General features: G+C 44.3%; 1 protein-coding gene and 1 long non-coding RNA gene across 2 annotated transcripts in view; both read left to right on the top strand.

Annotated features, from left to right (window-relative positions):
* The window catches only part of LOC127186288 (beta-soluble NSF attachment protein-like), a 34,027-nt gene extending 26,366 nt beyond the window's left edge, over nt 1-7,661 (top strand). Inside the window, exons 5-9 of the mRNA XM_051142720.1 lie at nt 49-126; nt 5,472-5,527; nt 5,660-5,777; nt 7,143-7,186; nt 7,505-7,661. Coding sequence (XP_050998677.1) covers nt 49-126; nt 5,472-5,527; nt 5,660-5,777; nt 7,143-7,186; nt 7,505-7,661 — 453 coding nt within the window. The remainder of the gene's footprint in view (nt 1-48; nt 127-5,471; nt 5,528-5,659; nt 5,778-7,142; nt 7,187-7,504) is intronic.
* A 6,512-nt stretch (nt 7,662-14,173) lies between these two features.
* Nucleotides 14,174-16,804, top strand: LOC127186291 (uncharacterized). Its single transcript, XR_007830379.1, has 3 exons — nt 14,174-14,243; nt 15,650-15,718; nt 16,400-16,804. It is a non-coding gene; the product is annotated as an uncharacterized LOC127186291 (long non-coding RNA).
* The last annotated feature ends 247 nt before the right edge of the window (nt 16,805-17,051 follow it).

The raw sequence follows: 17,051 nt of genomic DNA, 5'->3' as shown, positions 1-17,051 counted from the left end.
GGTGTTTGCATAGGTAAAACAGGCGTACAACTCTGTTTTCTCCCCTAGGGAAGGTTTACAATCGCAGCCAAGCATCACATCACCATTGCTGAGATCTATGAGACTGAGCTTGTGGACATTGAGAAGGTGAGCACTGACCATGCCCATGAGCTTGGTGCAGAAGGTGGACATGTGGCCTCTTAGGAATCCTCTCCTCCCCTTTCTCAGCTGACTTGAGGGGTCCAGAATCATTACAGGAGCCCTGGAGGAAACTGCCTCCACTTGGTTAGCTGAGTAAAGTGGCTTTTTGCTGGAGCGCCTGAGATTTACTTAGCTCACCTGTGGGTGTCAGAGTGGTGAGAAGACTTCCCACCTGCTTGTGAAGTTCTCTAAGGCTCTGGAGAAGCTGAAGGCAAACCCTGCGCCCTCAGTCAGCATCGCTCACTCAATGTCGCTGCTCTCATCTGGCCTGCTTGCCAGCTTTTCTTCATTATCTCTGAGCCAGCGGGTCTTAGACTGGATTCTCTTTTCACTTGCCACCCCGATCTCCCACACCCCACTCTGGTCAGCAGGTGTCCCTGTGCTTTCTCTAGTGCCACCCAGCTGGTGAAGAGTTTCTTTGGGTACTGTTCTCACTACTCCTGTGTCTCAGCCTTTCTCAGTTCCTTGTCCCCAGTTTCATGTGATTAGTGCCAGAGCCCCCAGTTGGTCTCCCACATTTGCTTCCTCATCCCCTCGTCTCAGACTCTCAAGGAGTAGAGCAGCCACAGTGAGCCTTGATGCTAGTGAGTCAGTCTGTATCCACTGCTTTGAGTTTTTGGTTTGTTTTTTTTTTTTTTAAAGATTCGTTTTTATATGTATGGGTGTTTTGTCTGCATGTAGGATGCCAGTATGGCTGCCTAACAAAGCACTGTCTCAAAATAAAAAGTTATATATATTTTACACACACACACACACACACACACACACACGGAGAGAGAGAGCTAGCTTGTCACACTCCCTGACTTTGAGGCTCTTACATCTTATGAGCCATCCTTGTCTTCTCTTCCCCGATTGGATTCACAGGGTAATGGTCAGTGAAGTGTGAAATTTACGTTTGAGAAATCAATTAACCCAAAGTACTGGTTTGTCCCAGATATTATTTACTGTCATATGACAGATGCCTATTCATTCTCTTGATTAATTCACATATTTCAGCCATTAGGCTGCGAGAGACGTGCCATCATGCATCCACATGAGGTCGCGTAGCTCCCTGAGGTAAAATACTCACCTACATGTAAACAGGTCCTACACACATAGGTGGTCCTACACGGCCCAGGGGAGACATGGGTTGTTTCTGGTTTTGTCTGCTGAAAAACCTGATGTAACAGTGTTGCTTACAGCGTAGGATGGGCACATACCAGTAGCTTTGTCTTGGGCTCGAGGCCACCTGTTCTAAGGGAAGTGAGCCTATCGTAAGGTTCATTAGCAGTATTCCATCTGCAGAATGAACTCTCAGGGTTGAAATGATGAGACACAGTGGGCTCCCGTTCAGCACCAGGGCCTGCAAGTGCCTGGTAAGTTAAAATGCCACTGGAATGAAGATCCATTGCTAACTAACTGCTCTCCTTTCCTGAGTCTCTCTGCTCAAACTTGGAGAAACATCAAGTCAGGCATTTGGTTTGATTAGCATTGTCAAAAAAACAAAAACAAAAAAAACTTATGATGCAACTTTAGCACTAAGGTCTTTTCAAAAGAGAAAGTGGAAAAATGTGAGAGTCAGGGGAACAGGGAGGTTGCTGTGAGGTTGTGTCTCCCTGGAGGATACGTCCATAAACCCTTGCCACCAGGAGTGCTCAAACATGAGCTGAACAGGGGCGGCAGCAATAGGTATGCGAGCATGGAGCGAGGAAAAGCCCAGGAGGCCTCAGCCCTAGACGGAGAACTGCTGGCAGCAAAAGGATGCCGAGAGCAGGAGCAATAGTCTCCCCGGGGACAATCACATCAATTAGTTATCAATACCAAAACATCGGCCTTGCTAGACCGTGAGCAGCTTGTATTTATGTATTTAGGAATATATGTGTAACAACAATTAATCAAAAAAATAGACCATGGATTTGAAAGAGAGCAGAGAGGGTCTGGAGGAAAAGAAGGGATGGGGAGAATGATGTAATTATACTCTCAAAAAATACATAATTAAAACCTTACTGCTAGATGTGACTTTTGTCTCAGCATTCAGGAGGCAGAAGCAATGAAATCTTTGTAAGTTCACAGCCATACTGGTCTACATAGCAAGTTTCAGGCCAATTCCAGTGACCTTGTCAAAAACAAAGCCACAAATATAAAAATAAAACAAACAAAAAAAACCCCAGCTTATAATGGATATGCTCCCAATAAATATTAAGCTAGAACAAATTGTTAACACCTCTCCCACTCCTGTCTGAGGTAGCGGCTCCATCTGGCTCGGCTCGGCCTTGTTCATTGCTCTCAGTGAAGAACTAGGAAGAGGGCACCTCCCTCTCCCTAGGAATAGGGTCTGTGGGCCAAGAGTTTTAAAGAAGACACACTATGCTTTCATGCCCTGATCCATTTATTATAATGGAAATAGTGTTAAGCAGTTCAAAGAATTGGCTACACCCCAGTCCCAAGAGCTTTTTGTTTTCTCTTCCAATGATAAATTTGCTGAAAATCTTGTTCTTTGGTCCTTTGTATTACTTGGAATATTGCCAGTGGTGTATTAGGGGCATTTGTTTATGCCGTACTTTTGTTCATTTGCTTCAGTTTACTGAGCACCTGTCATTTGGTAGCCATTATCCTGGGTTCAGGGATGCTATGATTGACAGCAGTCCTGGTCCTCCCCTTTCTGTGAGAGACGGAACCATGTGTGTGACCGTGCTGAGAAGGATTCCAAAGGATTGTCTTGTCCTGCTGCTTTCTGTATGGAGTTTCATATTTGTTAAAAGCGCTCATAGTGCACCTGTTGGTCTTCTGTCTTGGTGCTTGTACTCATTACCTCTAATTGTCCCTCACATGGTTAACCAGTGAAGTTGTTTTTATCTTTTCCTGTTAAAAGGAAATCTATTTGTGGGGCATATCAGGTAGGCAGGCAGTGTGGATGAAACACACTGTAGAGATGTCTTATTGCAGAATTGCTTAAGTTGTGTGTTCATGGGTTTCTCCGCAACCCAAAGACCTCAGTAGCATTGGCTTTGGTGTGATCACTGCATTATAGATAGGCATAGGCCATGGGCTTTAAAAGGATAGTCAACTATATTTCCCAGGCCTGTTATGTTCTATTTGTTTTCTTATTTCTATGCCTAGCACCTTTAGTCTGATTTTTATATGCCACTAGTTGTGTCTTTTGAGCTTATTGGGAAAACTTTGTAAATTAAGGCAAAGGACTGCTTGCTTCTGTATGTTGGCAAGCCAACGGCAGTGTTTCACTGTTTAACCATCAGAAGAAAAATCACCGTGGCACATAAAAATCATGAAATCGGGCAGTGGGACGGCTCAGGGGTAAAGCACTTATACAGCATGAAGAACTAGTCAGATCCCCAGAACCAAGACAAAGCAGAGGAGAAAACCAACTCCACCAAGTGTTCACTTACTTCTTCGTGCTTGTAGCCCTCCTCCCCAAAGAAACAAAATTTTAAAGTGTTTAAATCATGCAAACCTGAAGTTTGCTGTCAGTCTCCTGGACACACAGCACTCATTCCTACATTGTTGGTACCCTTGTTGTTCCGGGATCTCTGAGTGCTTGCCAGGAGAGCTCGATCAGCTCCTACACCCCAAACTATGGTTTGAGGCACTACTGAAAATGCTTGCCTCATCCCTGCCTTAAAGCCTCCTCAGACTACCTGCTGCCACTTGGGTGGTAGACTCCGTTGGTTTACAGGCCTTACCTGTGTGCGGGCTCTGTTTCCCCCACACCTGCCTACAAAGCCGCCAATTGTTCCCAGAACATGCCCTCATCAGGCTTCTTAGAGCAGAGCGGTATGTGGCCTCCTGCTCTGGGAGCTGCTTTGCGTTGTTTGGGTCCCTAAGAGAGCTATAGAGCCTTCTGAAGTGTCCTGCGTTCTGATTTCCCTAATCCTGTCACACCCTCATGGGTGCTTCTAGCTTTCTGCTTTCTCCGTTTGAGTGTGGTATGGGCATCCCACATTTTAAATGGAAGGAACACTTTGTCAGGTGACACTTGTAGGCGCAGTCGAAGCTGCTGCAGTTAAGTTGTAGACTAACTGCTTCAGAGTTCGCTAAGTGGTGAGTATGTTGGGGTAAGAGGTCGGTTAGGAAGCAAGTTGACAGAATTCTGTTGTCTTCAGTTGAGGTATCAGTCACCCCAGACTCGCCATGCCTTTTAGCTTTGGGGAAATGGAAAAGAGAAGAGTACTGAATAAGACATCAGGTTGTTCATAGTCCATCAGAGAACTGGTCCTGCAGTGGAAGCCGGTCTGTTTGCTGTGAGTGGGGGAAGCTATTGGTTTCTTTTTGTTTGTCTAAATAAAACAGCATGGCCAAAAGCAATTTTTGAAACAAAGAACTTATTTTGGCTTAGAGGTCTACAGGATAGAGTCCACCATGTCAGGAAGACATGAGCGCAAACGACAGGCACTGTGGCAGAAGCAATAAGCCAAGAGACCACATCCTCAACCTCACACAGAGGAGAAGCAACTAGAAGTGGGGTGAGGCCATAAACTCACGGAGCACCCCAGTGATGTGCTTCCTCCAGCACACCTGTACTTCCCCATAACCTCGCCTACAGCACCACCAACCAGGACCAAGTTGTTGAATACGTGAGCCTAAGAGGGACATTTCTCATTCAATCCACCACAGATGGATTCTGATGGATCCAAGCATTCTGTCTTGCAGGGGGCTTTAAGGCTATAGGCTTTACTGTATTTACTGTAGGAGGCCAAATTCTGAAAGATTTGTCACTGGAATGAGCTTAACCAACAGGGGGAAATTGTGTACATGTAGTTTTAAATTATGGTTTACATTCATTCATTTATTTGTATGTGCACATGTGTGCCATGACACACTTGTGAAGGTCAGGGACACCTTGTGGAAATCCTTCTTCCTTCCACTGTGAGAGTCCCAGGAATCAAACTGGGATGTCAGGCTTGGTGGCAGGTGCCTTACCTACTGCTGAGAGCACGCTACCACACTTGTCAAGTGGCAGTTGGTCCACAGCAGTTTACCCTCAGTATGCCCCAAGTGGAAGCTCCCAAATTGCCTGTCAACAGATGAGCATGTAAGCCAGGGTAAAGCAGCCACCCTACCAGCCCCCTACCAGCCCCCTACCAGCCCCCTACCAGCCCTCTACCAGCCACCTACCAGCCCCCTACCAGCCCCCTACCAGCCCCCGCAGCCACCCTACCAGCCCCTACCAGCCACCCTACCAGCCCCCTACCAGCCCCCTACCAGCCCCTGCAGCCACCCTACCAGCCCCGCACGTAGTTTTTTAATGCAATCCTTTGAATGAATTGTTTGTAAAGTAAGGTGTGTTCTTTCAGGCTATTGCACATTATGAACAATCTGCTGATTATTACAAAGGAGAGGAATCTAACAGGTAAGTGCTGCTCTCATATCAGTAGTGATAAAGGACAAGCCTATGTCGTCTGAACATCTCTGCCAGAAGCAAGTGTTCTCAGGCCGTGTCCCCTCAGTACTGTCACTCTACTCTGCACTGTCCTACTTTCAGCTCTGCTAACAAGTGTCTGCTGAAGGTGGCAAGCCTACGCTGCACAGCTGGAGCAGTACCAGAAAGCCATCGAGATCTACGAGCAGGTGAGGACACTGTTGTCACCTTGGCAAAAGTTGTACCATCACCACTACATACTGCCAGAGCCTGCCCCTCACTCCCAAAGAGAGGCTTGGAAACACAGCCAGCATCCTCTTTCCTGACTTGCCGTTCATGATGCTTTCACATATATGGGATACCGCAATTTGACTGACTTGGTTCTTCATATTGTAACATATGTCAGTGTTTCATTGACTTCATGACTGAATAATACTCCGGCTTATATGTTCATCTGTTGATAGGCATTGGGGAGCTTCCACTTTGGGGGCTACTGAGGGTAAACTGCTGTGAGCATTTTACTTGACGCGTGTGGGAGTGTGTTCTCAGTTGTCTTGGCCACATGCATGTACGTGGAATCAGGATTGTTGGGCTTCTTGGTATAGCCACGCCCACATTGGCATAGCCACGCCCACATTGGTATAGCCACGCCCACCTTGCTGAGGAGCTACCAGACCCTCACAGAGAGCAGGATCATTGAATATTCCCAGCTCCGGACCAGGGCTCAGCCTCTCCAGACCTCGCAGCATCTTTCTGTGATCCTAATGAAGGTGCAGGGTCATAAGTTCTTCCTCTCATGATGAGTGATATTCATTTGAATGTGCTCACCGCCACTTTGCATCTCTGCAAAATTTCTGAGTACTTCTTTTATTTGAGATTTAGGTGTTCTTTATTCTTAGACCTTAGGATACAAGTCCTTTATGGTTAGGAATAAATTTACTTTCAAGCATCGCCCCCCCTCCATTTTATGGATTTCCTTTTCATTCTGTTGTGTCCCTTGACGTCGTTTTTTCAGTTTTTAAGATAAAATCTTGCATTTATTTATTGTGTGTAAGTATGTGAGTGCCACCTGTTGTAAACAGAGAACAGCTGGAAGGAGTTGGTTCTCTCCCCTTACTATGTGGGTCTCAGGACCAGACTCAGGTGTTCTGTTTTTGTTTTTTTGAGATAGGGTTTCTCTGTGTTTAAGCCTGGATCTCCTGGAACTAGCTCGGTAGACCAGACGGGCTTCAACTCACAGTGAGCTGGGCATTATTGGCGTGCACCACCACCACCTGGCCAAACTCTGGTCTTAAGGCTTAGCAACGAGGACTTTACCAAGTGAGCCATTGTGCCAGCCTCTACATGTTTAATCTTTATGAGCTCTCCTTTGTCTTACCCTTTTTGCTCTCTGTGCTTTTGGTATCATGTCTATGTATAGCCAAATTGAACATCATGAATCTTTTTAACCTGTGATTTTTTTCTAAGACTCTTGAGATTTTTGCCCTTAGTGTTGGCGGCCCTGCTTGCATGGAAAGGTGTCCTGGGAGCTGGGAGCCCAGGAGCCACATCTCTGAGGGGCATTGCAACTCCCAGGGGAGGCTCTCCCCAGCTGCTTCTTCCCTAGGGGTGGCTGCCTCTGCTCCGGGAGAATGCAGAACTGAAAAGCAGGTGGGACTTATACAGGCCTCAGCCCTGCTCCACTTCTTTGCTTCTTCCCTTTTTTCTTTCTTTGCTTCTTTGCTTCTTCCAATGAGAGTCAAATCTCATAACAAGAGATTTATTGGGAGGGCCCATTCTAGGGGCAGGTGCCTCTGCTCAGGGAGAATGAGAACTGAAAAGCAGGTGGGGCTTATACAGGATTTTTTAGGGGGTGGAGATTTTTTTAAGGTGAGAATTGGTGGGATTTCGCGTCCTGAAGTCTGTGGGAGCCAGGGACTGGTGGGTTTTCCTGTTCAGCATTGGTGCGATTCTTTTCTTGTGGGGCAGGATCTGTATACTCTCCCACCTCGGGGCTGTGAGTGACAGTTACCACTGTCTGCTAGGGAAGTCTAATGGTCGGGGCCTGCCTGTTGGCGCTCCTCAGGTGCAGTGGCTTCACAGCGAGGTGCCCGAGTCAGAGTCAGCCGGAATAGCCAAAACTTAGGGTTAAGTCTTATCCATTCTGAGTTAAGCCATTGAGTGCATGTTAGGCAGAGATACCCCTCCCTCTGACACAGGGACATCACTTTTCTCATTGGCATCTTGCAAATGACTGGTCTGGGACTCCTGCTGGAAGTTTTCTCACTGATACAGAGGAATTAATTCTGGGCTCTGTACTCCATCCATCTGTTTAGCTTTATGCCAGTATCACGGTGTTCTAACAACTATGTCTTTATAGGGAAATTTGAAATCACGGACTCTCAGTCTTGCAGTTGACTCTTCTTTCTCCAGACTGTTCTTCTGCTGGGCGCCTCAAAGTAACAACTGCAGATCAGTGTGTGGCTAGCTTCTCCATTAGCAGGACTTGAGCTGAGTGTGTAGAACAATTCAAATCACAAAGTTCTCTAGAGAGATAGAGCCAACAGATTGGGGTACAAGAAAAAAGAGAGGGATGATTTTTATGGGTTCACTCTCAGTGGTAGAGGTTGACATGGCCCAGATCTGTCATGAGAACAGATGGTGTGAGCCCAAATACAGACGGGCAGTGTTTTGGATCTAGGTCTGCCATGCCAGATGAGGAGAATCAGCCGTCCTCTGCTTAAACTTAAAAAACAAAAATCTTTTTAATACATTAATTTCTTTATTGGGGCAGATTGTCAAATGCCAGGACAACTTACAGAAGTCAGTTCCCTCCACCCTGTGAATCCAGGAAATGAGCATGCTGCCAGGCTTGGTGACAAGTACATTTTCCCTCTGAGCCACCCATCTCACTAGCCTCGTTGCTTAGCCTTGTAATTGGTCTGGACTGAGGCCTGTCTCTGTTGGGGGAGGGAAGTCTGCTTTTCTCCTCTGCGATTGAAATGCTGCTAATCTTATTCAAAAACATTCAGGGTGGTATTGGCACCCATGGTCTATTCAGCATCCTCAGAGAATATTGTCAATTGTGAATATGTAGTCTTCGGTCTAGACATAAATTACTTACTTTTTGTGTTGCTGTGAGTAAATGCCTGGCAAAAATAATTTAAAGAAGGAAAGGTTTAACCAGATGTTGGTGATACATGCCTTTAGTTCCAGCACTTGGGAGACAGAGGCAGGCAGATCTCTGAATTTGAGGCCAGCCTGGTCTACAGACAGAGATTCAGGACAGCAAGGCCTACACAGAGAAACCCTGTCTCAAAAAAACCAAAATCAAACAAACAATCTCCCTCCCCCCAAAAAAAATTAAGAAAGAAGAGGAGGGAAGGTTTATTTTCGGCTTATACTTCAGGAGAATTCTATGGTTGGGAACTCACGGCAGCAGGATTTGACACAGCTGGTCACGTGGTGTCCACAATCAGGAGGCAGAGAGCACTGAAGGCTCATAGTCAACTCACTTCCTCTTTATTTATGTCACATAGGGTGGGTTTACCAATGTCAGTTCACCTAATTTAGAAAGTCTCATAGACATGCTCAGAGACTAGGCTAAGCTAGATAATCTATCACAGGCAAGGCCAAGGGCGTGCTGCCTAGATAATTATGGATCCTGTCATGTAGAAAGTCATATTTTTATCTATCTATCTATCTATCTATCTATCTATCTATCTATCCATCTATCTATCTATCTAATCTATCATCTATCTATTTATCTATCTATCTACCTATTTTATGTATATGAATGCTTTGGCTGACTGTATATATGTGTACCACATGCATACCTGGTATTTATTCCCATAGAAAAGGGCATAGGCTTCCCAGGAACTAGAATTACAGGTGGTTGTGAGCTGCCATGTGGATGCTGAGAATTGAATGCTGGTCCTCTGCAAGAGGCAGCAGGAACTCTAAGATACCAAGCCATTGCTCTAGTCCCAAGTTGAACAATCATATTAACCATCACAGTATTCACACAGGATACTTTTGTAACTTTGTTCAGTTATGTTTTATAGTTAAATATCCTCCTCAGATTGTTCAGACAGTTGGTGTTTGCTTGTTTATTTTTATGCTGTCACTGTGCTGTGCTCATTTATTACCTCTAATTATTTTATTGATTTCATAGAATTTTCTATATACAAGATATTTAGTTTTTCCTCCCCAATATCTTTTATACCATTTCTTGTCAATTACTCTGATTGGAATCTCTATTACTGCACTTGATATAGAAATGCTTGTCTTTCTTGTTCCTGATTGCAGAGGACGCACTCTGGTCTCTCCTTAAGTGTGCTGCCAGGTGCTGTTAACGCTTTATATCAATCTAAGCAAGATCTTGTCTCTTTCTTTTTTTGTTTTTTGTTTTTTTGTTTTGTTTTGTTTTTCGAGACAGGGTTTTTCTGTGTAAACCTGACAGTCTTGGCTGTCGTGGACTTACTTTGTAGACCAGGCTGGCATTGAACTCACATCGATTCTGCCTGCCTCGCCTCCCAAGTGCTGGGATTAAAGGGTGAGTGCCACCACGCTCGGCTCCTTTTTTTAATTCAGTGCATTTTCTGTCAAAGGATGTTGGATTTTGTTAGGTCCTTTTGCACATCTATTAAAAATAGCATACAGCTTTGTTCTCTACTCCATAATAAAGTGTGTTTTAAGTCAATCATTCAATCTAGGATAAATCCTACTTGATCATTGAAAGTTTCAGGGCCTCTAAGCGTTCATTCACTTTGGCAATTTACTAAAGAGACTCTAACCCCACTAACACTGATAGCTGCCACTTTACCACGCCTGGGGACACAGCTGACAGCAGCACGAGTTGCTTGGACGTTAAGGCGGCCTGGGAGGCCAGGTCAGAGTGTCCTGTTGTCTCTCCACTTCCACTTCCAGAGGCGTGGAAGTGAGCCTTGCTCTTGCCAGCCAGGGCAGTTCTCAGAGCCTGATGGTTGTAGATGCCTGTGAGCCACATGTAGCACTGCACATCAAACCCAGGTCCCCTGAAGATCAGCTAGAGTGCTCAACCACAAAGCCATTGCTCCAGCCAGTCTTTCTTGGTTTTGGAAGTATTGATGATTGGTTTTAATTATTGAACCGTTTTTCTCTTTTGTTTTTACATTTTCATGTTTTATGTATTTCTGTGTATCCTCTCTGGTTTCTTCAAATGTATTCCTCTCTGTGTGTCTTTCTTCCTGGACATTTGAGATGGAATCATAGATGCTTACTGGTTTCCTATATGGTATGTGTGTTCTCCTGATGGGATTATCTCTTCATGGATTTCTTAAAGGTGTCTCATGATAGCTTTGTTGTGTTTTCTTTCTAATTCAACTCATTGTACCTATAACTTTCCCTTGAGACTTTGCTGACCCATAGCCTTTCAGAAGTATTTAATACTAAGTGTTTGCACATTTTCCTGAAATCAATCTTTCTCTTCGATTCTATTGAAAATGGAGAACATGCTATGTGTGCTTTCCTTTAGAAATTTGTTGAAGGATGCAGGTCGTGGCCTGGCTTGGCTTGTGCTTTGCGGTTCTGCCCTAGCTGTGTGGCCTGCAGTCTGTGTGGATGAGATGTTGTTGGCTAATAGAATCAGTGGGTTCCATGGCTTGCTGGTTTTCTGTCTAGTTCTGCACATTGTGTGAGCTGTATTACTGAAGGCTTCAGCTGTCGGTGTGGCCTTACCCAGCACTCTTCTCACTATGTCCTCCTTGGCTTCTGTGTGCCTAAGTCACGGTTCTCAGCACATCAACCCTGTACCCGTTCCATATCACCCAGTGTCTTTGGTAATACCTTATCCTCTTCTGTTTCCTTTCTATTTTTCTTTCGGTTGATGTTTATACATTTCCCCTCCTTCCCTATCATTATAATGCAAGTAAGTTTTTTTGAGTTTCTTATAATGGGATAAATTTTTTAAATCTGCTCTGCAATCTGTCCTTTTTCCCCCCTCAAGGCCTGAGAATTGAACTCCAGACCTCATGGTTACAAGGCATGAATTATTTTCCCAGCCCAAATCTGTCCTTTCATTGTTGTGCTTATAGCTTACATGTTTAATGTAATTATTGGGATATTAGAGCTTAATTCTACCATTTTATATTTTGTTTTCTAACTGTGACTAGTTTTTGTTTTCATTTTCTCGTCCCTGACCTCATGTGGATTACTTGCTTAGCTGTTATGTTTTTAAGATATGTTTCTTCCAATGGCATTTTCTTAATCAGGTGCCCTCTGGGTGTCATGACGTTTACATGTCACAGACTATTAGAGTCATGATCTTATGAGCCCTATTGAAATATAAAATCTTGCCTCATTTGATGCTCCCTGATTTGTAATTGAATTGACTGTTTGCTGGGATTTGTCATTAGCCGCCATCAAACATAGTTCAGAGGCAGGAAGAAGGACACTCTGTGAGGTTTGTCCTGACTGTGTCTTCCTTCCCAACCCTGTTCTATGTACACTGCCTACTTGTGCCATTTTTTAAGGCAGCTCTGTTGCTAACAATTTGTCCTTTTTGTTTTGTTTTTGGGGTTGTTTTTGTTTGTTTGTTTGTTTTTTGTTTTTGTTTTTTTCTGAGGCAGGATTCTCCGTGTAGCCCTAGCTATCTCGGACTCACTTTGTAGACCAGGCTGGCCTCAAACTTACAGAGATCTGCCCACCTCTGCCTTCCAAGTGCTGGGATTAAAGGCGTGCACCTCCACGCCCGGCTCCTAACAAATTATCTTAATTTCTGTCTATCTGGTAATATTTTGATTTTCCCCCCCTCCATTCTGGAAACATTTTTCCTGAAGGTAAGACCATGGGTTGATAATTCCTTGTCTTCAGATGTATGAAGTTTAACTCCAATGCTGCTTGGATCTACTGTTTTATTTTTGCTTTACTGAATCTGTGGTTTGTTTTTTCCCCAGATTGGCTGAGTGTTAGTTTGTCATATCTTCAAGTACTTTCCAGCACTTTTTTCGCCCTGCACTTCCAGCAGACGGCATGAAGGATAGCCCCTGTTGCTTCTCTGTTGCTCCATCTGAGAAACTCCTGTTCTTCTGCCATCCAGTTCACTGCTTCCTTGTGTCCTATCCTCCCTGCCCTTAAGCTCACTCAATACACACAGAGTAGTCCTCCATTTGTGTTTTTCTTTCTTTTGTGTATGTGACGTGTGTCTATGCATGGTTCTGTGTGTGTCTGTGGAGTCTAGTCCCAGTCCTGACTCAGGCCCTTGAGCCTGCACAGCCAGTGCTTTGCCGGCTGAGCAATCTCCCCAGGACCCCCAAACCATTCCTTCATTTTGTTTTTTCTTTCACATCTTTGTTTTGTGAATTTCTTTTTTTCTTTTTTAAGATTTATTTTTATTATGTGTATACCTGTGTGTATGTGTATTGTGTGCAGGTGTCAGGGAGGCCATGGGAAAGTCCCAGATTCCTAGATTAGAGGGGTTTACTGGAGTTCCCCATGGTTGTGAGCTGCCTGATGTTAGTGCTGGCAGCTGACTTTGGGTGCTCTGGGGCTCCTAAGTGCTGAGCCATCTCTCTAGCTCCAAGTGGTTCATTATTGATTTTTTTTGTGTGTGTGATTCTGGGGCTTGAACCCAGAGTCATAAACACTGCCACTAAAGTTCCATCACTACATTTTATCACTGTCCCTGGTTTTTCTTTTTTTTTTTTTTTTTTTTTTTTTTTTTTTTTTTTTTTTTTTTTTTTTTTTTGTGTCAAGCATTTTTGTAAGCTGTTGAGGAATTTTTTTTTTCTGAGAGAGCTCCTTTAAGCAATCTTAGATGGGTCTGTTATTTCTGTCATCGGAAGCTGCCTGCTGCTTCTGTGCTCAGCTCCCGACCGTGCCCTGATTGGTGACTTTTACACTGTACTCCAGGGCTGCATCTGTTAAATGGCCCCTCTTTAATAACTGGAAAGCGAGGGGCATTGGTCAAGAGGCTCAGGTTCCCCTTTGGCCTTTGTTAATACTTGGGAAGGACATGCTTGCTGGTGAGAAGAGGGCCAGCATTACCATTATGGTATGGAAGGCCCACCCCTGTTAGGCCTCTTGTGACTTTTGCTCTTCTCTTTTAATTGGCTCCTCATGGAACTTCTGATGCTGGCTTTATTTTCATGTTGGGAGATAAAATAAAAAGAATAACTTGAAAGGCAGAGGCAGACAGATCTCTGTGAGTTTGAGGCCAGCCTCGTCTACAAAGTGAGTCCAGGACAGCCAAGGCTGCACAGAGAAACCCTGTCTCGAAAAACCAAAAAAAGAGAATCAAACCCAGTAGCCCCTCCCTCATCCTGGGTGATTTTCCTGGGATCTGAAAGCCCTGCCTGACTGGCTCTCCTGCGGCCCTCTCTGCACAGACACTGGTTTTCCTTAAAACAGCAAATCTAGCTGTACTTTGTCGGAGGAACTGGGGAGGCTCCTCTCTGTCCTCTTCAGGCATTCAGGCTCCATTTCCAACAGTTTACGCTGTCTAATAACTATTTCTTCTCTAGTCAAACCCCTTACACTACTTGGTATTAAGTCCATCAGCAGGAGGTGCTGAAAAAGTCAAGGGTTAAAACAGGGAGTAGATTTACTTTGCCTACGGTAGTACACTCGCTGTCTTCTCTGCCTAGGTAGGAACAAAACACTAGGATAACCCCTTGCTGAAGTACAGTGCGAAGGATTAATTCTTCAAGGCGCGCTCTGTCACTTTATAGTGGATGAGCTGAATGCCAAGGTGAGAACATGCTCCTTTCCGATGACTTTACCACTGAGAAGAGATGCTTTGTCATCACTGATGTCTTTTCATGGGGTGTTAAGAGTTGTGGACGTGGCTCAGTTGATAAAGCATCTCACAGACCGTTAGACCTGAGTTCAGATGCCCAGCACCATTGTAAAGCCACTTGCAGTGGCCCACATCTCTAACTCCAGCATTGAGGAGCAAAGCAGAGATAAACAATCCCTGGAGCTCACTGGCCAGCCAGTCTAGCCAAGTGATGGGCTTTCAGGTCAGGGAGAGGCCCCCATCTAAAAAACAAGGTTCAGAGCCAGGCATGGTAGCACAGGCCTGTAATCCCACCACTCAGGAGGAGGCAGAGGCAGGCAGATCGCTGTGAGTTCAAGCCAGCCTAGTCTACAAAGCAAACTACAGCAGCCAAGGCTACACAGAGAAGCCTGTCTGTAAACACATACACACCACACACGCAACACACGCACGCAAATGAGGTAGAAGATGATTGAGAGAGATATTGATATTGACCTCTGGCCGCCTTATTCACACTCTGTAACCTTACTTGAGCACACAGCCACATGAACACACACTTATTTGCCCCCAACACATACAAACTAAAGTAATAGTTCTTCCATGATGTGTGAGTTTGAGTCTTTCGACATCTGCAGTGCTGTCCTGTTCAAATTTCCTTCACTGGTTGCTTCAGATAGAGTAGGGAACGAAGAGACACAGCGCAAGCAGTGCATTCTGTTCTTTCTGTGACACTTTTGAGACAGAGCGTCACTATGTGGCCCTGGTTGTCCTGATACTTGCTGTGTAGACTAGGATAACCTCAAACTCACAGAGCTCTACCTGCCTCTGCCTCCCGAGTTGGGGGATTATACAGGTGTGGACCACCATACCCAGCTTCTCAGTCTTAAAAAAAAAAAGCACAAACAACAAGCCTCGGCAGCGGAGTTAGAATAGGATGAAAGTCAAGAAGGATGCAGAGCAAGATGATGACAGAAAGTAAGATGGAACCTGCGCAGACTGGGCACTGGCCATCTGGAGATCAAAGAGCCAGAAAGAAACACTGCTCCAGAGTTCATCCTACCCCATGGGCGTTTAACATTTGGGGGTATGAATGGAGGTCTTCTCCGTTAACCAGATATGCATAGATCCTGGCGGTAAATTAGATTTTATTCCATTTCTTCTCTTCAGCACAACCTAAAATATAATATTTTAGAAATTTTATTCTCAATTGAAATTGAATATTCAAAATAAATAGGTTTCCTATGTTATGATATGGAGTTTAACATTATATTTCTTCAACAGTTAAGTGGAATGGAAATAAATTTTTTGAACAAATAGAACATGGACAACTTTCCTGGTTCATTATGTTTCTCAGTGACTGGTTGTTTTCTCTCCCTCAGCTTGCTCTTGAAAAATATGAGGAAATGTTTCCAGCATTTACTGACTCCAGAGAATGCAAATTATTGAAAGTAAGTACTGAAACAACTTTGATGACAAAAGCCTTTTCTTTTGGGTGACAGCACCCACATGAGGCTAGTGATGGTGAATTTTTAATCAGTAAATATTCTGAGGGTGTCTTGGTTACTGGATTAATTGCTGCAACAAAATTGTCCAACCATAGACAACCTAATAGAGGAAGCATGCTTTGGCTACAGTTTCGTTGGACAGTCATTCTGTCCAGGGGCATGAGGCAACTGGTCATGTGTGTCTACGGCGAGAGAAAGGAGTCCTGGTGCCCACTTGTTCCTTCCTCTCATTCAGTCCAGGACCCGAGAGGTGGTGGTGGGCCTTCCTTAGTTCTTCCTTCTTCAGTTAAGCCTGTGATTGAATAGTGATTCCAAATCTGTCCACTTGACAGTGAAGTCTAGCCATCTCATGTGTACCTTGGACTTGGCTACTTTTTCATTATAGATACCCGTATGCCAAGAGGGTTAGTGTCTTTAACACTGTTCTGAGGAAGGCAGCCTCTGAATAGTGATACAGAGCAAGCCTTTCTTGGGTAATTCTTGTATTTGGGTATATCTTGTTTTATGAGATACAAGCACCATCAGTTCATGAGATACTATGGTGATTTGTGTTTCAAGTATTCCTTCAGGAACAGGACTTTCTAGTCTAAAGTGTTTTCTTGATTTTATTTTTAATGCTACTAGAAACTTCTAGAAGCTCATGAAGAACAGAACAGTGAAGCTTACACTGAAGCAGTAAGTTACACCTTTAAGACATGTTGCATTTTTAAAGGTTGACAGTATAAAAATTTCTTTTTCTTTGCATTGATAAATTCTGAACATTTATTTGAATGTGGTTCAACTTGCTTGTATTTTTCAAAGACAATGTCTTGCGTGTCCCACAGATTAGTTCCATTAAGCTTTGGAAAGATGGCTCTGTGGTTTCGAACATTTGCAGAGGACCACAGTTGGGTTCCCAGCGCTCCACAGCTCAGGACCATCTGTAACTCGAGTTTCAGGGGATCAGCGCCCTCTCCTGACCTCCAAGAGCACCAGGCATACACATTGTGCACATGCATTCATACACATAAAATAAATCAGCCTGGGTTTTTTTTTTTTAAGTTAGTTCCATTAAGCAGTCACCGTGCAGAAACCCTAGCTGTACTGAGCCCTGATTCTTGATTTCCTGTGAGAAGAGAATTGGCAAGAGTTGTGGCATGCAGTTTTGGTGTTCTGAAAACAGTCTGACCCCAAAGCGTAAAGCAGGGTTCATGATTACAATTGAAGTGTCAAAAACTAGGCCATTGGTGTGTTCATGACACAGGTTACTCTCTTACCTTATTTTTATTTTTATTTT

This window comes from Acomys russatus, unplaced genomic scaffold (assembly GCF_903995435.1).
Source record: "Acomys russatus unplaced genomic scaffold, mAcoRus1.1, whole genome shotgun sequence".
NCBI classification, from domain to species: domain Eukaryota; kingdom Metazoa; phylum Chordata; class Mammalia; order Rodentia; family Muridae; genus Acomys; species Acomys russatus.
The sequence above is the reverse complement of the archived record's forward strand: the minus strand, read 5'-3'. Positions and strand labels throughout refer to the sequence as shown.